Source organism: Alosa sapidissima, chromosome 5 (genome assembly GCF_018492685.1).
Source record: "Alosa sapidissima isolate fAloSap1 chromosome 5, fAloSap1.pri, whole genome shotgun sequence".
In the NCBI taxonomy this organism is placed as follows: Eukaryota; Metazoa; Chordata; class Actinopteri; order Clupeiformes; family Clupeidae; genus Alosa; species Alosa sapidissima.
In genome coordinates this window covers 14057962-14081701 of record NC_055961.1, presented here as the reverse complement: position 1 = coordinate 14081701, position 23740 = coordinate 14057962, and the positions used below count along the sequence as shown (strand labels likewise).

Sequence of the window (23740 nt, the reverse complement as noted above, 5' to 3'; positions counted from 1 at the left end):
GTTTTAACTGTAGATATGGGCATTTTCAGGCAAGTATCTATTTTATCATAGCCATTGCCTGACTTCGGTCAACACTCCCCTTATTTGAATGGTGTGTTCGCTTGCCTTTCCCATGCTGAGGAATGATGGATAGATAGGTAGATAGATAGATAGATAGATAGATAGACACTTTAATCCTACAGTACTAATCAGTCCAGTCCTTGCACTGTGTGCATGTTCAGCAGGCCTTTGCTCCTCTGTCCTCCACCCCCCCCCCCCTCCCCCAAAAAAAGTGGTTATACAGTCTGATGGCACGAGGGACAAAGGCCTTTTTTTTTGTCTCTCTGTTCTGCAGTCTCGAAGAAGTAATCTGTTGCTGAACAGGCTTCTCTGTTAGATAGCGGTGTGCAGGGGATGGCTGGCGTCGTCAAGGATGGTCAGTAGTTTATTCAGTGTCTTTTTTTCCGCCACCGCCACCAGGGAGTCTAGCTCCATGACGACCACAGAGCCAGCCCACCTGATCAGCTTGAGGAGGGTATTTGACCTCTATCACTTTATTTCTATACAGTGAATCAGGAAGTCATGAATTACGACACTTTGATTAACTTAAATTAACTTGAAGTTACATATTTATTTATTTTTTATAGGGGGTGCCTATATTTGAGGCACGTGTGATTTTCTGGAGAAAACAATCTTAATATATTTTTTTCCCTCAGAATAAATGTACTTAATGCTTGGGATGTTTCTAATTTGTTTTCAGTTAAGCTAATTGACCAACAAGTCTCTTATGGCACTTTTTTATTCATCGTTACCAAGTGTCCCTTAGTAAAGATGATAAGCTTAGTTGTGGAGGGAGCATAGGCCTACGTTTTTTTCACTCTCAGCACAGGGGCAGCATGATTCATAGCCTAAGCAGACTTTAAGTTCAGTCTGTTGCGGTGTGTTGTCTAGTCGTGGAAATCCTGAAAAAGTCATATTTTGCAGGCCTGAAAACGTCTTGAAATTCTGTGAATTCTTGGAAAATTTGGGAAAACTCATGGAATTCTTAAATTCTTAATACTTAAATTAACTGTAGGCCTAAACTCCATGTCTCGGAATTCAAATTTCTACAACATGTAGGCCTACAGTTTTAATCACTTCAACTGAAATAATATAATCACCAGAAATTAAGTGTTACATTTCCAAACTGCAAACTGAAGTATCATATTTACAGCTTTATTCCATCTTATTGTAGGCCTACAATTGTGTATGATTCTAACAACCATGGTCGTGTTGCTGTCATTGTAAGCGACATAAATATTCAACATAGCTTTATTGCCTCCTCTCCGTACAATTTATTGTGAATTATGTGGGCTACAACAGACGGGGCTGTGGCGATTGCCTTGGAGTAGACAGTGGGAAGAAAACAGTAAGCCTACAGTACGTACTTATTCGTGATCTTTAAAAATCTCCGATCATGGTGGCCGAGTGCTGGGCTGGTAACGTAAATGTTTGAGGTCAGTTTGTAACACACCCCACCTCACGTCCCACGTCTATGTAGTCGCATCACTTGGGTTTTGACTTTTCCGCAGCAGTTCTATCCGTGCTTTCTGGAATGCCGTCATGCATTCTTTAAAGTTCTGCACTTCAGATTGACACTTGCGCCAGTCCTGGTGCTCGGCCATGCATTCCTGAACACTGTAGTGAAGCTCGGCACAGCCCGTTTTTGATATCATTTTGTCCACAGGATCATCTTCGTCCTCACTCCGACTACGATCATGTGGCGATGGGGATGACATTCTATTCAACTGGATTCAAAGACACAATTAAGCACACGTTAAACATCTCATGCCAAAAAAACAGCAGCGCACATTCATGGTTTTGAGAGCTTTTGCTATTGTTATTTCATAATGGCGCTTACCGACACGTTTAGATAACCATAAGAATCCTGACTTAGTACTTCGGGGATGTTTGAGTGAGGGACCGTGCAACGGAATATTATGTCCGACGGGGAAAGTAAACATTGCGTATGGCGCCCTCTGCTGTTCACTTCCAATGCTTTTAGGTCTGCACGTTTGACCATTGTGGTAATACATGGATTTCTATGCAACGTCAGGAAAACATGCGGGCGCAACCAAGAGGCAGAAAGCACCATAGAACAGCATAGAGCAATGCAAAAGAGCAAAAGAATAAAATGAGTTTTTGTGCTGAAAACTGCACCAATTCGAAACCACGATGGTTAGAGAATGTTAAATATGTTCAATATCCCTAACGGAATGCATGTCTTCGCCAAAAATGACAAAATACAATGTTATATTAATAATGCAAATGAACGGCAAACTAGGTTAAGTTTATAACATTGTGGACGGCCACTAGGCGTCTTCTGCCCCACGGCTACACGCGCATCTAGTTTTGTTGGTAAACGGGAAACCCGTGTATAGAAACAACAGCCATGGTCAGAGGTAGTCTACAACCTCAAAGCAAAGCCACAGAAAAAAGTCCAGGTGCATTTCCTTACAAACAAAAAATAGAAAGAATAATGATTGCAAACTGTTTATTTTCCAAGCAACTAAGCAGTGATGTCAAGTGTGTTTTATGTTTGATTGTAAGCCAGTGTATTTTATAAAACTTGCATATTTATGTTATCTGTGATCAATTAACAATGTATACATTTATATGATACATTTCAGATATTTCAAGACCAAAACTTCACAGACAAATAAATTTTATTTTGACAGTCAAACTATATTTGTGTGTTTGTTTAAAAAAAAAGAAGCAAAATATACACGTTCTTGTTAGGATATATGGGACAGCATTACGACAAATAATGCAATTAGTACCACTAAGGCATTCCTGCACACTGAAGGATACTCTCAAATGTTCCATGATTAATCACTAGAACAAAGAAACCACTCATCCAATCAGTCACAGACATTCAACAATATGACAGCATGAGATGAGATTTGAGGAGATACTATGACCATAAATAAACATAACAGCCTCACAAAAAACTCAAGGTTAGTGAGAGAGAGAAAGAGACAGAGCAAGATTTCTTCGATTATTATAGTATTTAAATAGACACCTTCATTTTTCTGCATAGGGAACTGTGAGGACTATACCTAATTTCTATAAGGCCTATGAATGCTTTAAAATGAAAACAATTTGTCAAAAGCCAGAACAGAGCTTTCCATAGCCCTTTTTAATGGAGAACAAAAATATTTCATAATCTCCCCGAATGATCATGAATGGTCTTTGAGGAATAATGACTGGTCAATGAATATTAATTTACCCCTTTAGAAACTGTGTTTATAATAAAACAGTAAGTAACAGTCTACTGAGAGTTGTTGTACTTCCACATTTTGCATCTGAATGGACATTTCCTCTGTGCAACATAATAAGCTACATGACAATGCAGTGCAAATGGTGAGACAGATATAATCATCTTTTTCATCTACAGTAATTTTAGAGAACAAATAGTACAGAACTGTGGTGTCATATTTTATAACCGTATTATGGGTTAATTCATAATTCATTCATAACAATTATTCTTTTTGATAAACTTACATATATGGAATGGACAGAATTGTCACAGTAAGACTGAAAACAGCATAATAATGTCACGTTGCAGTAGAGAAAAGAAGACATAAATAAATTAACTAAAAATGACAATAAATACAAAAACACTGACTATCAAAACAGAAAGTTGTTTTTATGGAGAAATACATTCAGTATTTACACTACCAGTCAAAAGTTTGGGGTCACTTAGAAAGTTCCATTCCAGTCCAATATAGACAGAATACCAGATGAGATTAGTTGCATTGTTTTTTTAATCAGGGCAGCAGTTTTCAGATTACATTATGTGCTTACACAATCGCAAAAGGGTTCTCAACTGTTGTAGAAAGAAACGGCTGATCTTTAATGCAATATCTACGTGGCCCATTATGAGCAACCATTCATCCAATGTTCCAAAGGCACATTATGTTTACTAATCTGATATCATTTTAAAAGGCAAACTGAGAAAACATTGGAGATACCTTTTGCAATTATGTAAGCACATAATGCAATCTAAAAACTGCTGCCCTGATTAAAAAAAAAAACAATGCAACTGATCTCAGCTGGTATTCTGTCTATAATGGACTGGAATGGAAATTTCTAAGTGACCCCAAACTTTTGACCGGTAGTATATATTGCAAATTGATGCAATGGAGTGATATATGGGGGGGGTATTTATCTCTTAATTCTTTCTTGTCCCATACATTTTAGAGGTAGAACAGAGTTCAGGGAGAAATTAAATTATAATTCTACTATCCATGGATACAATTCATTTTAAAGCCCTCAATATTTCAGTATTTTCAATTATTTAATACCAGTATGTATTTTCCCTGAAATTGGCGAAATGTGAAAATACCTTTAACTGCACTTAGCACAGAAAGACTGAGCAAAGTGGTTTATAGTTCTAGCATGACGTTCATCTCAAAATTAATATATAGAACAGGTTACAAAAATATAAATGTACATAAACACAATTAACCAGTTTTCTTGATTGCATCCAGTTAGGAATGATTTCTCTACTAATTTTATAGATTGCACAATATAGACATGTATCAGATCAGAAAGTCATCTTCAGTTAACACGATACCATTTCACAATCACAGACTTTCAGATGACCATTGTAATCCACAATACATGGAGGAAGATAAAAACACCGTTTTAAAGATCAAACAGAAAACAGTAAGATAGATGAAACTGTAGGGGCTTCCAAACACAATGTTACTAATGTCCCAACTCCTCCAGGGAAAAAGGAAGCTTGCTATTGCCATTTAAAAGACTAAATAATGAGGAGATACAAACAGGTCAGCCAGCTCCTCTCTTAAAGCGTAGCGCTACTAGAATTCCTTGCACAGAGTCCAGAGGGCGTGCAGACCCTGATGACGTCCTGCTTATAGAGGCACACCTAAAGCCACAAGAGTAAAGATCCAAGTTCCCCTCCTCAACCTCTCTCTCACCACCAAGTGATCTTGAATTCGTAGATAGGCCTCTTGCAGTAGTAGTGGTTGATGAGGTGCTTGTCACACACGCCGATGCACTGCTGGTCCACGGTGATGCCCCTCTCGCCCAGGTCACTGACGATGCAGTGGAGCAGGTCGTAGACATCGGCCACGGCCTCCCACGGCCCGAACGACACGTCCACCTCGCAGTGGTGCTCGAAGAGCTTGGCCTCGCTCTCCGTGCGCTCGAACCGCAGCGAGTTGAAGAGTGGTCGCTCGTATGGGGTGATGGGCATTTCCTCCTTGTAGACGCATACCTTGAGCTTGGCGAAACGAGCCTTCCTCTGCATGGCACGCAATTTGGCAATCTCCACTATGCGCTCCAGGTTCTCTGTGGAGAGAAAAAAGATGTTGGATTCTGTGTATTGTAATGTGCCTCAATTCCTTCATGTTTCATAAGGGTCAGAAGACATCCTATGTAAAAAAAGTGAAATTCCTGTGTCCATATTAATAGAAAGATATTCAGTCGAGCATTATAAAGCAATAACCTGAACGACTATCCATGCTTGTGAAGCTGGTGATTTCACATAAGTACAGTACACACAATAAGTACACAGACCATTGTCAGGTAAATATGATGATGATGCAGTCTATTTAATGGTTGACCGCCAGTCCAGATGTACAAATTGAACAGAAAAAACAAAACAAGACAAAAAACAAACTGACCTATGACCTATAATAGAGCTATTTGGAATGAGAGAAGGAACCACTTCTCTAAGGTAATTGCTGAAAATAGTGGAAACTCTAGAGTGTTGTTCTCCACCATTGATAGGCTACTGCATCAAACACCTTTTGATGCACTCAGTCTGGCATCCTCTCTAATATGCGAAGAATTTGCAAACAAAGTAATTTCTATAAGGGAGGCTATTGGTAACATAGATACTTGGACTTCATTGCACTTTATTTTTTATTTAACACAGCACTATTTACATTCCTATTAATTTATTGCTCATAATGGTCCTGTCTGTCCTTGTATTGTGTTTTTTGTCTTTATTTTTGTCTTTCTGTTGCACTTTGTGTTGCCTGCATGGAGAAGACCAAATCAAATTCCTAGTATCTCTGTATACATGGCGAAATAAAGTTGAATTGAATTGTATTGAATTGAATTGAATGTTTGAACGTACATCCAAAAACAGACCCCCAAAATTAAGATTCTTTAGCACTATTACTCAATCTGAGCTTAGTAAAATTATAACTCAAACCGGCTCCTCAACATGTGCTTTGGATCCAATCCCTACTAGATTCCTCAAAAACGTATATATAATAGCTTAGCTCCCTCTATTCTCAAGATAATAAATACCTCATTAGAAACTATTAAAAAAAGATTAGGTATATTTCCAACTGCTTTTAAAACAGCTGTTGTGAAACCTTCACTTAAAAAGTCAAATCTTGACCATACTATCCTGAGGAACTACAGGCCTATATCAAACCTACCGTTCCTGAGCAAAGTACTTAAAAAAGTTGTTTGTAATCAGTTAAATACCTTCGTCAACGGAAATAGTATCAGTGTCAGGTTTTAGATCAAATCACAGCACAGAAACGGCTCTAGTAAAAATAGTCAGTGATCTTAGACCGGCTACTGACTCAAACAAAGTCTCAATCCTTATTCTTCTAAATTTGAGTGCGGCATTTGACACCATTGATCATAGCATTCTAATTCACCGCCTTGCAAAGTGGGTGGGTCTCTCTGATAATGTTCTAAACTGGTTTCAAACCTACATTACTGGCAGAGATTTTTATATTAGGAGATCATGTGGAGCTGCCTTGCTCCCCTGCTCTTTTCCCTATACATGTTTCCATTAGGAAACACCATAAGTCAACATAATGTAAACTTCCACAGCTATTCAGATGATACCCAATTGTATATTTCTGTGGAGCCAACTAACCCAGGTGGCCTTTGCTCCCTCACCGCATGCCTAACCTCCATTAATCAAAAACATTTTTAAAACTATGATGACAAAACAGAGGTACTTTTGGTTGGACTGAAACCAAAGCGAGACAAGCGTTTGTTTTGGACATGTTTGAGTATGACTGTTGGCAGCCACTCTGAGTAGTCAAAGGCGATTCAAAACGAGTCAGAAAAGTCGAGACAGGACCAATCGTCAAAATTTCGGTGTCCACCACTCTAGTTCATCCAAAACAAACCAGAAAAGGGACTCAAAGTGCTAAATACCGGAATTTTCCTTTAACTTGTCTTATCTTGTAGACTACTTTTTCAGACCTGCTGCCATTGGAGGGCGCAGCCAGCCAGAAGCAGATGGGCTCTCCCTATTAAGTCAGGTTCTGCTCAAGGTTTCTTCCTGGAATATGGGAGTTTTTCCTTGCCGCAGTTGCCATATGGCATGTTTGTTTGTGGGGGGTAAAGGGTTAAGGCTGCCAGTCTTAAACGTCTGTGTATAAAGTCAAATAATTATGACATATGCTAAGAACATGCTAAAGCTGGCTGCTTAGAGTCCACATCAATGGGGCCTAAGCATTTCTTAGCCTAAGCATTTGTTAGCAAAGCCTTTATATATTTATAGTAGTATAATAGTATTTCTAATATGTTGCTGATTGGATAATAAACGGCCACAGCAACAAAGAGGAATGACTGACTCTTCTCTATAATTGTGTTACATGTTATTTTCTATATTTCTGATATGTTGCTGATTGGATCATAAACAGCTACAGCAATGAAGAAGAGTGATTGATAATGACTGACTGACTCTATTTACTCTGTGTAACATGCTTCAAATGTTAAGCACGTTGAGCTGCATTCTGTGTATGAAAGGTGCTATACAAATAAAGCTTAATATTATTATTATTATTATTATGATTATGATAATGTAACAAACACAAACCAATTGTGTACATTTCTGAATTATCTAAGTCAGCCTGATAATTTATCTGCAGAGGGTCTTTGTTGTCAATGAACAGAAGATCTTTGCACTTGATCCACAAGAAGCAGTGCTCACCTCTGTAGTAAGGCAGGAGGTCAAGGAAGGCCTGGCGGACCTTCTCCCCAGTGAGCGGCTGAATATCCTCTAGGCTCTCCAACAGTGGTCCGAGGGCATAGTACTGGGCCTCTCTATACACAGCGCGAACTCTGTCTCTTTTTGGTAACTCCCCCTCTCTCAGGAAATTGAGAATATCCCTATAACAGACATGACAGCATAGGTAAGGTATACGAAACCAACAGATGTACACACCACAGTTAGTATGAAAGAAACCAAAATTACATTTTTGTTCACTTCCTAGTTTGCTTGTAATTGGCTTGCTTATACATCTGCACAGATAATAACGCTTTGGAATCCAATGGTTTAATTTTTCTGTAAGGCTACCCCATAGCATGTTCAGAGAGACCCCTCTCACCCAAAATATTTCCCATCCCGGTCAATAAAGAAGCGGCCCTCGGCATCACGCGGGATGTGATGTCGTCCACTGAACATTGCAGCCAGCATGGTGTCCTCGTAACGCTGCAGGGTGGACAGGCGAGTGGTAAAGTGTGTACCACCCACATTTAGAGGGACGACCTCAGGAAACTGTAAGTAAACAGCAGCACAAAAAAAATAAGTGCATGGCTGGCCAGTAAAACAGAGACATGGAAGAAAAAAACATCTAAATGGGTATATTTTAAAGGTAATTACATTGCTATAAAGAAGAAGAAAAAACCATAAGGAATTTGTCTCAGTGTTTTTGTATGTAAAATGTGGAGTTTGCAGTTTTTGCTCAGAGCTCTGCTTTTGAGGTCTGCAGGTCTCATGAAAAGGCATATATTATCCCCCACATTGTATTGCATTCATCTTGTTTAAGGTATTACATTAAATGTGAAGAATGTGACCGTTTCATCAGGCTTAAGTTTTAAACCTGGCCTTGAAGCAACCTTTTTTGCAATTGCACTTTTTTTTGCAATTGGCACGCCTAATTAGTTTGCAGAGGCATTCTGCATAGTGGCAGACTACATAATATTTTCTCACATCAATCCCAAAGTGTAGGGCCTACACTGGCAAATAATTTGTGTCAATGTTATGGAATCTTGATACAGTATTGAGTAGGCCTACATAAGCATTGTTCATCATTGAACAAGACGGCCTAAATACAGGCCTTCCAAAACACGATTAAACCAGGTTAATCCCCTCAAGGTAGCTAATATGACAGTCCTGTGATGAGAGCCAATTAGAGCAGGAGGCCAGCTGGCCTTGTGGGCTTTTAAGCCAATGAGATTCAACTACACGGATACAGACCATCTTGAACCAATGGTAGTCCAGTATACGAGAAAATAACATCATGGCAAATGTATCTGTTGCCTATGGAAACCGAAATGTTACTGTACAGAAATGAATAACGCAATAAAACAAGAGCGTTTCATGTGTTCTAAATCGGCTAAAATGTTGACAATACCGGAACATAACTACATGTTCAGTGGCCTATTCCATTTGAGAATCAATCTTGCTAATAATAAGTCAAGCCCGTACTTACCTCCTGTGCTGGGCTGAATGTGCGAAGAGGTTTGCCCAGGTTCAGACTAGGTGCGGTTATGGCTGGTTTTCTGTATTCATCGCCCTCGCACTCTGTGTTCGACATAGCAGCATCCTCTTGGTTATCAGTCTCGCTCGCCGGAGAAAATACCACCATCACTCTTGGCTGAGGGACCGCTCGCCCCTCCTGAGCAAACCGTCTTACCCGTGATGTAGCCATGGGGAGCGGGCTAGGTGTTCGAAAGGAGAGCGCCGATGGTTCTCCGTTAGATGTCTCGCCAGCCCCATTCTGCTGCATGCACACCAACACAGCGTCCGGCTCGTGCTAACGTTATACAAAATGTGAACGAACGAGGTCAAATGATATTGAAATGTCGCGCCCGTTTCGTTCTTAGTCTGCTACCCAGAGGGTGGGCGTTAACAGTTGTCAGATGAACACTGTACGATACTGCCCCCCAGCCTCTGGGACTGTCGTGCTTAAGCCCTCTGATATGTTGCAAAACAACCAGCTCGTTGCTGGCTTGCTGGCAGAACGCTCCGTAAACTGAGTAGAAAGTTGTATTCACAACGACTTCGTTTATTTTAGCCTACTTCCATTTTTTTTAGACGCGCACGAGCCATCACGTCAACACATGGACTTGAATGGGCTACACTTAACTTTTTGAAGAACACATTTTGAGACTCTAATTGTCTCTATTCATGTTACATCACATCTAAGCATATATACCCCCTAGAATCTAGAGTGTATGCTTTCAGAAAATATATAGTTTAGGTGGTTGAATCAGTTTTACCTTAGTGGTAGGCTACAGTTGTATCAGTTGTAGGAACATAAATCTTTGCTGTGTAGGTTATGCTGCAGAAGTGTGGAGGAATGTGAAGCATGTCTTAATGCAATCAAATGTGGCTTTTGTAGTGATTGACTGTGTCAGGATTTATGAAGATTGTAAAAACTGCTCAGGAGATTTGCACAGTGTGGCATGAATGGGAAAACTCAGATGTTTAATGAAATCCATTGATTTTTAAAGGAAGTCTAATTAAGAGGCCAGGTGGTGGTAGTTCATAGACTAATTTGGGTATTGTTGTTTTACCATATGGGTATTATTAAATTATATTTAGTAGGCTAATTAAATTGGTATTTTGAGTTGTTTGATTTTTTCGATAAAGTACTATTTTATTATTTTAATGTAATGTTTATGAATGTCATTGTATGTCGCTTAGGATCTAATGATCTGCTAAATACCATAACCATTTAAACATAACCAAGACTTCCACGACATAGCGCAAACCTGAACCATAGCAGAGCCCGTCTGTCTTATTAGAGGAGGAACACGCCCAATGCCAACACGCAACACGTGAAAGATTACATGACGATTAAACAACGTCACAAATAAAGAGCACCTATCGGGCCATGGTATACATTTAAAGTAATCTTATTGGTCATTACTCTTTCTGACCACAAACTAAAGACTCTTTTGATTGGATTATGTCAAAGTTACCGGAAAGGAGAAATGGTAAGCCCTAACTGCTGCAAACAACTTCACTATGGCGGAGGTCAGAATGGTGTGGAGGAAGACATACCGAATTCTCAAACCAGGATACTCTCATTCATTCTTGGACTCAGTTTGTAAAAGTAGACACAGAAATGCTAGGCCTCAAGATGCCTTGTCAGGTATAGCTACGTTGAAGGAAACCGACAAGATAGCTCGTTCGTTAGCTCGGAGATCTAATGTTAGCAGTCAGTCACTCTTACCCACCACTGCCCAAGAACATCGAACTGGTCCTAAAATAATGTCTCCTTGCACGAATGCATATGGATCGCATGTGACATGGAAACAGTTAGACATATGTGTAGAACACGTAGGGATGTGCTTAGCCTGGAAGGGCAAAACACTGCCATGTGACCGGACCGCAACAAGAACCTTCTGCCTCAGACCACACGAACTGAATGGAGTGAACATTTGGTGGAATATTGGACGTTCTGCAACCATAAATCCAAAGATTCTCCGAACCAGGAGAGACCAGATCAGATCATTTTGCACGATGAGATACGGCACCGGAAGAAAAGGATTTACTAGTTCGTCAGTGGTCAGGAAAGGCTTCAGCAGCAATGGTTTTTACGACACACCTCTGTTCAAAAGCAAATCAGCATATTACGAAATTCTCCAGGTGGCATCTACCGCAACGCAGGCCCAGATTAAGACTGCATATTATAAACAGTCTTTCATCTACCACCCTGATAAAAACGCTGGAAGTGAAGCAGCATCCCGTCGATTTTCCGAAATTACCGAGGCATACAATGTGTTGGGCAACAAAAGTCTACGGAAGAAATATGACCGAGGTATCTTAACACAGACGGACCTGCAGGGGGCCAGGAGGCCCTCTCCCAAGGAATCGGGTAGCAGCGCGGGCCAGCAGACGAAATCCCGCAGCTCCTCTGTTGTTGGTATAGACAGTAAAAAGGTGTTTGATTTTGATAATTTCATTAACTCACACTATGGCGAGCAGCTCAAACGAGACAGAGACTTTCGAACACGCCAAGAGGAGATGCAACGAAAGAAAGAACAGGGTATGCAAGGGAAGAAGCTCGGTGGAATGTCAGAAGTCTCTGTCGGGATACTTATAGCCATAGCGATAGCTCTGGTTTTAAGTGTGAAATCTGTTAAGTAGGCCTAGCTAGTTGTTTAATTCAAGGCCTATAATACAGTGTACACTACATATTTTGTGCTGTATTTATGCGATCTCGGACTGCATGCAGCTGACAAGGGCACGCAGGAACTTTGATAAGCTGTCACGGTGATTGTAGCCTAGTCTCTTTACCCCAGCCCACTGTATCCACTTATTGGTCTCAAGCAGCATTTAAACAAGCAGCTTCATACATTTCTGAATGGTTGTGAAGGGGATGGTGGAATCCGTGTTTTAAGTGCGAGACTGGCCCTTTTTTTAAAACAATCTGCTCTGGAACGGGGAAGAGTGATGTAAAAACCTTATTGACTGCAGATAGATCAGGTCCATAATAAGTTATTTATATATTTTAAAATGCACAAACACTTTAGCCCTTATGAGAAAATTATATTTTACAGTATGTGCCTCTTAAAGCCTCCAGTGGAAACTGAATGCCAAATAACCTCTCTGGACATGTTTCTATCTTATGAAAGGAAGATTGGATGTTGATAAACCCAATAATTGTACCCTGATGTTTTGAAAGCTTTTGAGCCTTTAAAGTTTGAGATGTAAATAAAAATACTGTTTCAGTCAATTGTTTGAAAGTTGACATAGGGTGAATATGGTATGTTTAGTATAACTAATTTTAAGCAAATTGCACGGTTAGAATCACATTAATGCTGTAATCCAGTCCTTAGAATCCTCAGTACTGTGCAAAGGTACTACAAAGTGTTGCAAAATCTAGTAGGCAGTATTCCTTATATTAGCTGAAAATCAGCAAAACAAAACAGAGCTCACTAGCATAAACCACCTTTTTAGATGAACTGACAACTTGTGAAAGTGTATGTAATGCCCCTTGTCACTGTACATAAAAAAATATATATATTCTGGATATTTCTGATCTGCTTTTCTTTTTTCATTTTACATTCAAATCTCCCTCCCATAGGCAACTTCTCCAAAGACTCATTTGGGCAGAGTGGGGAATGTGGTCTAGCCCGGTTTCACCAGACTCACTTTGTGAAGAGACTACTCTCAACAGGGGAATGTTTCCAACCCTAGCATCGTAATGTGTGTAGAGTATGACTAGAGATTCCTAAAGTTACTTCCTACTACTGGGCATTGTCTTAAACCATATTCTGCATTTGTGCATCAAAAAGAAACTTCTTTTTACTTTCTTTTTGGAAAAGGTGAAATTGATTTAAGTGAATTTGGTTTATTGCACTGACTGTTAGGTAAAAAAATAACTAGTGTCATTGGGAAAGCATGTTTAAACTCTTTTGCATAGTATATCTTATATATATATATATATATATATATATGTTTATCTAAAACTTAACAACTTAAGTGAATATAAGTAATCAACACATATAAACAGATATGACATACTCCTCTGTGAAAATAATGATGGCAAACTCAATCTTTCATATAATCTGCATGATTTAAAGTCATAATTATGTTACAAACTACAACTAAAACAACCTGCCAGGGCTTTCAAAGGTCAACACAACTTGTGACATTTTCCCCCAAACTCACATCTAATTTTGGCTAATTCTCTGGGATAGAGCAAGCCAAGTCTGCTAAAGCATTAATTACATGCTAGTAGCACTAACTATAGAGAAGTTAAAAAAGCAACTATCCATGTTGTCAAATGAATTTAACTGTTGTATATCATATTTTATTGAGGGGAAACTTGGGCAAGTGTGTGCTCACCTCAGTTTTAAGATGATCTTGATTAAAGGTACGCGTTGTTGATCTAAGGATGTAGCTGTTCAAGTTTTGAGAGAATTTTGAGAGTTTTGAAGAAATTAACGTAACCATCCTCTGCTAGTGCCCTCCTGTTTAATATTGTGGATATTCCAAGTGAGCAAATAATTGAGGATAAATATTCCTTTGTTTGAATACAATGTTCTTTTTAGCAAAACAGAAATGTAGTAACAGAACTCGAAGCAAGGGTGCATGGCAGCCCTGTGAAGTAGTTTGGAAGAACAGTCCAGAATTCCTCAGTTGTGTACAGGATTGATCAATATGTTTTTAAATGTTTGATTGAAGCTGTTAAAGGGCTTCTCACCATGCATTAGAAATAGAGGTTCACATACCTTTTCCTAATGGTCATTTAATTGTGGATCATTTGGTCAATAAAATAAATAAGCGAATACTGCTGCTCTTTATTAACAATAGGTTTGATTGCTGCAATGAAGATCACACAGGTCAGATTTATGTTTAGGAAGGGGGCTCACACATTTTCAAACACCATTATACCAAACTATAATTAGGTGCTGTATGTATACCAAAGATAAGTAATGTCTTGATTCTTGATGAAATTGCTTTTGGAAAATTATGAGAAGGTTCTAGAAAATTGCAGATTTTATGCAGATTTTCTGGAAGGGGAATTTTTAGCACCATTAAGGTATAATTAAGTGCTGTTATGTATATCAATACCAAAAATGATTGATGTCTTGTTTCTTGACAAAATTGATAGCTCTGGATTTTTTTTAACACGACAGCAAAATGCTACGTTTCTAAGTTGACAACTGAAATGACAACTGATCAAATAAAAACATGTGTGAAGATGCCATGTTTTCACACTTCGTATGAAGAAAACTGTTAATTTCATTCTGGATGTTTTCAGTGGGGTCAGGCTTGATAGGGCTGGACATGCCAAGGTTTTCTCCATCCACACCTTGATTGACCTGGCTGCAGTCTTCAGAGTAGCAGAATATTGTTAGAGGAGAAAGAAAGACATTTTCTTCCAGGGTAAAATTGTACATGTCTTGATTAATTAGCCCTTGGACTCATCAGTGAAAATGACTGTACTCTAGTTTTGCAACCCTCTGTCAGGCTCTACCTTTGTGTCTAATCAATGAAGGGCTTTATTTAGCTTTTGACAACCATAGCCCTGCCTATAGGAGCCTGTTTAATGCCGGCCTCAAACGTTGTGAAAACCTCTGATGTATACTTGAATGACAGACTGAGGCAGTAAGGGACATGATCAGCTTGGTTGAGTTCAATATTCAGCTCTGCCCTACATTGAGCCCAGCCCCAATCTGCACACTTCAGGAGTATTTGACTGCACTTTGCCCTAGCTGTTGTTTGCCATTCTTCTTGTAGGTCACTAGATGTCATCCTATAGGTTATTGAGTGATAATCAAATGATGGTCAAGCCAGTTAGTGGATCATTTTTCACCCCTGCCTGTCTTTGTTGTCCCCAATGTTTCCTGTTTGACTTTGCTCTTAAACTGCCATCTTTGAAATGGTATGGATGGAACCAACCTAACCTGATGCTCACTTTATCCCTCACAATACTGCTAAGCCATCTTTGAAATAAGGATGGAACCCACCTTACCGGATGGTCACTTTATCCCTCACAGTACAGCTAAAATTGATTGATTTCTCACCAGACAGTGGAAATGTAAGGATCATTTCAGCTAAGCTCAAATGTATTTTGTACTTTTTTGAAATGACAGTATTTAAATAAGCACACACACCACACAATCGTTGTGTTTGTATAAAAGATATTTACTTCAATTATCACACCTAGGGTGCTAGTGAATAGTAATAACAACAACAACAGAAATACATAGTGAGTATCGTACAGTGATATTGCTTTTCTGTATCAGATAGGGACCATTGTACAGTGCTGAGAACAGGCTAGGTGATTACATGAATAAAACAAACAAATAAAAACAAAAACAAAAAAATGAGATCAATCCCAAAAGAACAAAATGGCATTTTTTCTTTAAATTTCACGTAAAGGATGAATCAATACTAACATCCTGCAGCTTTAAAACATATCTATATATATATATACTTTTTTTCCGTGTAGAAAAACAGCAGACAGCTGCAGTGTGCAGCTAACTGGAGGGAGAGCACAAAGACCAACAGGATAAAAGGAGTTTCCACCTGAGCTTATAGAAACAACAGGACCAGCCAAGTTACAGGAAAAAAGGGGAAAACAAGACAAAAAGAAAATAATTTAGCCCTAGACGAGCCACACAATGTTGCACATAACATACATACAAGCAGACCCCGAAACTGATTCCTTTTGTTTTTTTTTTCCATTTTCAAAGAAATACACTTTTTAAGCCCCATTTTATTTTCTCCTCCATGGAAATCAACCAGGAGGTACCCAGCCCACACAACTCTTTGTCACAATCTTTATCACTATGTACCGCTGTACTGTTTTTGTAGACTAAAGTCATTTTTGGTTGACTGGATAAATGATAATATCTTCAGTTTCTGATATCACATAAAATCAGATATATGGCACAAATTAGTTTTGACTAATGGTTTCAGCTGCATTAAGGTTTGGTACAGGAGTCCCTCTAAATGATGATGGGAAGAAACATTTGGTAGAAACCTTTGCTTTCCATTTCACACTTCAAATTACGACATATAAAGAAATTATTCATGTCCTTTGTTAAAATAATATATACTGCTATTCAGTGTGCTTTGACTAATATATTCTGTGTTGGAGGATGATCTCTGAACAATACATACATATCCATAAACAAAATGTATTTACCTTCTCCATATAAACATTTCATCCACTGCTAAAATGAAATGTCTAAGACTGGGATTGTGTAATGGCAAAAATGCAATCAGTGTAGTGACATGTGAATCAAAAGAGGGAGACACAGATTGGAGAGACCACGACAGCTGATCTTAATGTTTACATCTATGGTGTTTGGCTACAGGTATCACTTACACAAACACAAAAAAGGACAAATATTTGTATGTTCAAGTGTTCAGCCTCCACGTTTTGGATAATCTCAGACACACACATCATTATTTGTGTTAAAAAAGCTGAATGTAACAGTCTATGATGGTGTGTCCCATTGAATCAAGGTGAATAAGGAGTTACATGAAATCTGTTGTGGAGTGATCACAGGTAGTGCTGGAAAATGGTGAACAAATGTTAATGACTTAAGAAGGGTCAATGTGTACAGTGAAAGCTCTCTACCAAACTGCATATTCAAATAATGTCTTGTGAGTTCACCTTTTAAGATTTAAGGAAAGTGAGGTCTTTGAGGTCTTCATATGGACAAAATTCACTACAAAATCTACCACTACTTACATTTATAACAAAAAATGATAATGTTTACTGATGTTAAGAAAGGATACAAGGTTATAGTTTTTTTTCTGTACAATTTAATATGAAATCCTCCATAGTATCTATAGAAATCTACTTTAGTTCTATAGAAAAATATTTGCAAAGGATAATCCCCTGAAATTTGACCAAAACGAAAGACATTGGTTTTGCAAATATTGTACACAGTCTACCTGAACAAGTGAGAGGAGTGGACATTGTTTTTCTCCATGTGAGGATGAAAACAGACAGAGTTCAAGACAAGCAGATGGAGAACCTGCACTAGCAACGTATGCAGTACTATCCTTGTGAACCAGTGTTCTTTTGGGTGTCTAGTTTACCAGTCCAATGTCATGCCACGCCTCACAGCGCTCTCTACCCGTCAGTGAATTTGCAATGCATCTACAAAGAGGATGTCAAGGTGTGGGATAAATAACAAAAAGAAATAAAAAAGACAAAAAAAGAGCTCACAAGATGGAACAAAATGAAAACAAACCAAATGGGTTGAACACAGCATAAATACTTATAACCACAACTTGCAGAACTGGCACCAATACTGAAATTATGCTATGCCTCGGTTTTAACATGCTGCTTGTAACTTGCAGAAAACACACTAAAAAAATCAAAAGAATCTGATGAGATATATCACTATGGATGTGATGAGGCAAAGTGTTTTGGTGTGGAACGGTCACTCTATACTGTTCTGTCAATGAGCACCATCACACTCCAACACATCCCGGCTGCAACCAAGGATTGGCACACACACACACACACCAGCAGAGATGACTGAGTCATGTGATGGAGACAAGGTGATGAGAGGGAGAGACATGTGGCTGTCTAATACAAACTGAGAGAAACCAAAAATATTCTGAGTGCGATGGCAGAAAACCTGTGCCATCTGGGTTCGACCGCAAATTCTCCATCACTGCAAGCATTGTTTGGGTCAGTCACTGATGTGTGTTTCTGATTCAAAGAGCCCAGTGTTTTGGAGTGGCTGAACCTATAGCTAGATTCTACCTTTTTGGTATGAAATTTCCTGCCTCAGAATCCAAAAGTTGGTCCAGTTCTTGTACAGTTCTTGTGAGACTCGACTGAATTCCATGAATGATGCAATTTTATGTTTTTTACTTTTACAGTCAACTTGGAATTCTATCGATACCCATGCAATGGGCCAACGTAACTTTCGTTTTGTAACTGTTATGAAATCCCATCTCTTTGCATGTCAGTGTCATCAATGCCCAAACCTCACTTTAAGATGACTGACGGCACCAGACAAGAACATTAGCTGTTTTGTTAATGAGAAGTAAAGAGGTATCCTGTTTCTGTTGTGCCTATACCATCCTTGGTTTACTGGTCCAACAACCAACACACTGCTTTTTATGAGCTTTGTAAGAAATCTCATGGGAGTATAAAAGCCAAATTTTACTGGAATTTGCGCTTTATGAAAAAAGGTTCTTGTAGATCCTTTAACTAGATCCCTCCATCACAACTGCTTCCCATGTTGTTATTTAATTTCAATCTTGGGTAAGACCAGAATGGTATCTAAGAACGCAAATGGTGTTTGAGATCTCTCTGTGCTTTAGAGTTCAGAAAGTCTTTTCAGTAGCTTTGAGTTTCCAGGTGGCAATGGAGAGATGGCGTGCCTCTGATGTGCTGTGCACTGTACAATGCCTGGCTTTGCCAGGTGGAAGACATAGGTTTTCAACCAAGCAGTAAGGGGCTAGACAAATGAGTAAGGCATCTTCGAGTGGGTCTCAAACACATCCTTCAATGGCTGTTTGCTCACATTACTAAAAACAATTGTTTTGCAGGACATACGTCTCACAACGGTCTTTCAAAGCAGCCCTCAGTAACTAGCTTATAAAGCAAAGTGTAAAGCTGAATGTTTTCTGACAGGGACATATTTTTTGACATACACGCACCATTGTGGGACAACACCATCAGTGAAAAATGACCTTTGACCTTTTAAGTGTTTCAGTTGGGGACTTCTGTGCTTCATATTTGTTCTGCAGGTGTTAAGGCATTATATTAGGACGTGTTACATCTAAACTCAGTATATCGTCAGTATATTGTACTTCATTTTTGCATTCTTATGCAATTCATGTACCACTGCATAACTATCACATAATTATGCAGAGAATATAACCTTGAAGGTTAAATAAAAAAAGAATGAATTTCAAATTATCAATGAGTAGTTAAATTCAAAGCAACAACCAATGTTGTCAGTTCTAAGTGATAATAAAAACAAGCATACATTTATCGAAAACTTTCAGTAACCACTTAAGTGCTTCTTACTAGTGTATTGCATGTGAGCTTGTAATTGGCGTGATACGTATGAGTCTCGTGGTGAGCTAGTGAAAGACACTCGCAGCTTCTTCCATTCTTCACGGAAGCAGCCGAACAGCAAATCAAATAATAACTAAAAAAAAAAAAAAATCAGCACCAGTATCAGGTGAGATCCTCTCACAGATCAAATCATACTGAAATAAAGGGCACAGCTGGGAAACGACCCGGAGGCCAAAGAATCGACCAAATTCTCACACAACGTTAAGGAGCCAAATGACCACTCGGGATAAGTTTTGTCCATTAAGCTCTTGACGGGTTGCTAGCCTGGATTCTTTGCCGTGTACTTGTTCCTTAGCTCTCTGGCCCAGCACAGGTTTAAACAGGCCGAGCCTCTGACCAGGTGAGCGGCTTTGCCACCAGCTGAGTGAGGGAACTCTTAACAAACACCTGCAGCCCTCTTACAGGTATATATTCTACCGATAAAGACAAAAAGAAGAAAAAAAAAAACAACTGAAGTTTAAATGACAGGGAGCAGTTACAACATAATAATGCATACATCTACGATGATATATCAACACTGAACACTGTGTTACTCATCCAGCTCATTTAAAATATAATATACATGACACTATCAATATAATTATTATTATTTGAATTCATAAAACAGACATGGATCACAAGTATAAGCCATATACTGCCTGCAGTCTTTAAAAGTGTAACCTGACCTCACATAGTCCCTTCCATAAAATAAAAATAACAGAATTAAAATCAGAATAAGACATTAATATGTAAAATACAGCATCTATAAATAGACAAAACATAATCGATAAAACACCCAAAATAAACAAAAGAACAAAGGGGTTAACTATTGTGAGTCTCTTACGATGAGAAAATGAATGTAACCTAATGTGTACGAAGTCATGTAGCTGCTAAAGGAGCTCAGACAGACAGGGTGGCAGTTACACACTTGATATGTGTGTACATATATACAAGTATAAACCACACAGACCTAGAAAATATATACGTCCCCCCACCCACCCACACACACACACACACACACACACACAAAGGAGAGGCAGTGGGCAGGCAGACTCTGTGAGATTAGGGAATGGTGGTGGGGGTTGTTTGGTAGGGTTCGTTTTTTTCCCCCCGTTCTGTTGCCATGCTGACTCTTGTAACTTTGACTCCGGTGACCTCTGATCTTATCCTGACCCCATGCATCACGGGCACCTGAGCACCCAAGCGGTTCCAGAAAGCGTTCCGACCTCTCTCTCTCTCTCTTGTGCACCACCAATCCACTGGCTTCATCCTCTGCCAGCTGAGAGGCATCACAGTCCGTCCTCATGGGGGAGAATGGTGTACACACAAACATGGAGAATTTTTTTTTTATGGACAGCATTGGGTCCTTTTAGCTCTCAAACAGAAGTCTCTCTCACACAAAAAAGGAAAGAAGGTGTCCACTCACTCTGAGCCAACACCTACAGAATGCATACAGGAGAGACTGGAAGGACCCAAGTTCTCTGAGGAGGGTGTCCTTCCTGCTGCCTGACAGACTGGAAGGACCCGAGTTCTCTGAGGAGGGTGTTCTTCCTGCTGCCTGACAGGAAATGCACCTTCATCTCCCTTTTGAGTCACAGGCTCTGTTTTTACTAGCCTAGGGAAAGGTACAAAACCTTATGCCTTAGCCTGTGCAAAAAAAGAAAGAAAACTACTTGAGCAGTTCAGGACCGTTTGATTACTTTTGCACATGCTGGAGTTCTGCACGGTACTCGAAACCTTTGGCAAAACAGAGACACTGTGTATTGCTAAGTGCTGAGAGAGCAGGTAAGCTAGGTGCTCCTGAATGAACAGCGTGTGTGTGTCTGTGTCTGTGTGTGTGTGTGTGTGTGTGTGTGTGAGTGTGTGAGAGAGAAAGTGATGCGGTGCATCCGTAACCTGCCTGCCTGCCTGCCCTGGTTGAGGTGTCTAAGGTGTGGTCGCTCAGTTTTTCACTCTTTCTCTCTCTTTTAAAAATATCTAAAACAGGGAACAATTCCTCCACAAACTGTACAAATCTTTTTCAATAACTTTTTTTTCCTGATTTTGGCCTAAGATGGAGTGTATGAAACAGTCTCTCTTGGTTCTCTGAGTTCATTAAAGCTATGAAAATAACAACACTCTAACCTCAGAGCCCTCTACATGCCATATGAAGTAACACTACCCAGCTACGACAGGTTTCCTGACTATTGCATTTTCCTGGTGAATTTTTTCAAAAATGTGAGAATTTAAAGTGAGTTTTTAACTACATCTTTCAAAAAGTTTGTTATTATTTCTAAATATCACTTGCCACCCTATATATTTAGAATTTCAAAGCAGTGTATTTTAGAGTCAACAGACTGCAATCTCTTACTGGCAAACTCTGCTATAAAAGATTCTCTTTTTTTCTCTTCGATGAAAATGTTCTAATCATAAAAATTTTGAACCGTAAAAGAATTGGCGTGAAACTTGCATAGCCATTACATGGCGTGAGGTGGGACGTGAGGGGAAGGCTTTGTGGAAAAAGGAAGTCTCCACTTTTTTTTCTTCTTTTTAAACGTTTGGCTTTTTCTTGTCAGACTATTTTGAACATCTCCCTTTGACAAACTATCACACACACACAGACAGGAGGCATAAGGGAAGATATGTCTCCTGAATTTCTCTAGAAAAAGGCAAACACTACATGGATTTTCCATTTCCACACATCAAAAAGGTTTTTTTGTCTCCACTCTCTTTAGCTGTTGAATGCGTGGAGATTTGTGGATGAGTGATGCCTTGTGCATGTTAAAGAGTTCCATTGGTCCAAGCCCTGGATCCTGCAGGACTGGGAAACAAGTTAGTCTCCTTCCTTTGCCTCCAACTGAAACAAACCCTCCATAAAAGTCTGACCTTAGGCAGATTAGAAAACTTAACGAGAACCTTTTCTCTATTTCCCCCCCCTCTTTTCATCTCTCTCTCTCTCTCTTCTCATCTCTTTCTGTTTTCTCTCAGAACTCCCACTCGTTACCCAGCTCATCGCGGTTGGCGGCCTTCTCCAGCCGGTGAATGATGTTGTTGAGGTTGGCCGCTTTCCTCCGCCGCACGCTGCTGTCCTTTGGGTTCTTGTCGGCTGTGGCTGTGGTGGAGGCGGCCATGGTGGTGGCGATGGCCCCGGCGAAGAGACTCTCCATCCCGCCGGACTTGGAGCTGTCGCTGGTCCCTGGTGTGGTGGTAAGGGTGTCCTCCGACAGGTGGGCTTGGGAGTGGTGGTGGTGGTGATGGTGGTGGTGGTGGTGGTGGTTGGGCCTGGGGCTGCTGGAGAGGCTCCTGCCCCGGTCTTCCGCGCCCACGCTGCCACTGCCACCTCCGCCGCCGCCGCTGTCTGACTCGGTGCCGTCGCAGCTGCTCTCTCCCTCGGCCGCACGTGCCCCACCTTCTCCTGCTGCTGCCTGGATCTCCTCGATGAAAAGCTCACGGCGGATACGGGACCTGTGAGGGAAGGGGGGGGGTGGGTGGGGGGTACGGTGGAGTTGGGTAAGAAAGGCGCATCCAAAATCAGACACTTAGGCAGAGTCATTCACTATCTTTTACAGCTGAAGCATGAACAGTTCCTCGCCTTACAACAATCACATGAGTGTTTCACAAAACTAAATGCATGTACAACCCTAAATCACTAAATGCCAGAGGATCCATTTTGAACACTCACTCTTACCGTGGTTGCTGTAGAACAGTGTTTGTGCGAGAAGCATGCCACACCAGACCACTATGATAAGCACTTACTCATTTTACTCATCATTTACTAAGCATACATGTTTACTAAGTGCTGTATACCACTCTATAGAAGTAGGCCTAACCAATGAACTGATTTAATTTTACTTATGGATTTTTATTTATTTTTTACTTTTTATGATTTGTTCATTTGTTTGTTCCCGTCTTAATGTCTGTGCTTACAGGTACACTGGCGAATCATGCACTTCCGTCTGGCATTTTGTTTTTGTTCGTTCTCGTTCTGATGGATTTTTATTTTTTTATTATTTATTCATTTGTTTTGTTTATGTCCTGTGGCTCTGTGTAAGCGCTTTGGGTTGCACTCTGTGCTGAGAAATGTGCTATATAAAAATACTTTTATTTACTGTATACTAGATAAGTATACCATACTTTGAAATCATGTATGGAATGCAGTCAACACGCACAAAAATGTCAAACCATTTCAAAAGAGGAAACATCCAAACACATGTTGGCCATATGAA

General features: G+C 39.8%; 4 protein-coding genes across 11 annotated transcripts in view; 1 reads left to right on the top strand and 3 right to left on the bottom strand.

The window, feature by feature from the left end:
- Nucleotides 1-1274: 1274 nt before the first annotated feature.
- LOC121709673 (cytochrome c oxidase assembly factor 4 homolog, mitochondrial) lies at nt 1275-1955 on the bottom strand. The gene is made up of 2 exons (XM_042093258.1): nt 1880-1955; nt 1275-1766 (listed from the first exon to the last, which is right to left on the bottom strand). The coding sequence occupies exon 2, from the start codon at nt 1755-1757 to the stop codon at nt 1512-1514; it is 246 nt and encodes an 81-aa protein (XP_041949192.1). The 5' UTR covers nt 1758-1766; nt 1880-1955; the 3' UTR covers nt 1275-1511.
- Nucleotides 1956-4071: 2116 nt separating this feature from the next.
- Nucleotides 4072-10534, bottom strand: kctd7 (potassium channel tetramerization domain containing 7). The gene is made up of 4 exons (XM_042093224.1): nt 9465-10534; nt 8358-8527; nt 7961-8139; nt 4072-5337 (listed from the first exon to the last, which is right to left on the bottom strand). The coding sequence occupies exons 1-4, from the start codon at nt 9759-9761 to the stop codon at nt 4961-4963; spliced, it is 1023 nt and encodes a 340-aa protein (XP_041949158.1). The 5' UTR covers nt 9762-10534; the 3' UTR covers nt 4072-4960.
- A 353-nt stretch (nt 10535-10887) lies between these two features.
- LOC121709652 lies at nt 10888-13881 on the top strand. 2 transcript variants are annotated; one of them, XM_042093221.1, is made up of 2 exons: nt 10888-12029; nt 13071-13881. In XM_042093221.1, exons 1-2 carry the CDS (start codon nt 11006-11008, stop codon nt 13181-13183), a joined length of 1137 nt encoding a protein of 378 aa, XP_041949155.1. In that variant the 5' UTR covers nt 10888-11005; the 3' UTR covers nt 13184-13881. The 2 variants fall into 2 exon arrangements, with proteins under 2 accessions (XP_041949155.1, XP_041949156.1); XM_042093222.1 differs by lacking the exon at nt 13071-13881 and adding an exon at nt 12244-12719 and having other exon boundaries at nt 10889-12161.
- Nucleotides 13882-15619: 1738 nt separating this feature from the next.
- cux1a (cut-like homeobox 1a) overlaps nt 15620-23740 on the bottom strand; it is a 46197-nt gene continuing 38076 nt past the window's right edge. For all 7 annotated transcript variants that reach the window (XM_042093178.1, XM_042093180.1, XM_042093181.1 and 4 more), the window contains one exon: nt 15620-22979. In XM_042093178.1, the coding sequence (XP_041949112.1) occupies nt 22499-22979 (481 nt within the window). In that variant the 3' untranslated portion in view covers nt 15620-22498. The remainder of the gene's footprint in view (nt 22980-23740) is intronic.

Bases quoted from the DNA above. Each gene is read 5' to 3' on its own strand.
- LOC121709673 (XM_042093258.1), bottom strand. From the start codon at position 1,757: ATGTCATCCCCATCGCCACATGATCGTAGTCGGAGTGAGGACGAAGAT.
- LOC121709652 (XM_042093221.1), top strand. From the start codon at position 11,006: ATGGCGGAGGTCAGAATGGTGTGGAGGAAGACATACCGAATTCTCAAA. The intron at 12,030-13,070 runs GTATGCAAGGGA...TCCCTCCCATAG, and splicing joins GCAACGAAAGAAAGAACAGG to GCAACTTCTCCAAAGACTCA.
- kctd7 (XM_042093224.1), bottom strand. From the start codon at position 9,761: ATGCAGCAGAATGGGGCTGGCGAGACATCTAACGGAGAACCATCGGCG. The intron at 8,140-8,357 runs GTGAGAGGGGTC...TGTCTGTTATAG, and splicing joins CGGGATGGGAAATATTTTGG to GGATATTCTCAATTTCCTGA. The intron at 5,338-7,960 runs GTGAGCACTGCT...TTCTCTCCACAG, and splicing joins CCTCCTGCCTTACTACAGAG to AGAACCTGGAGCGCATAGTG.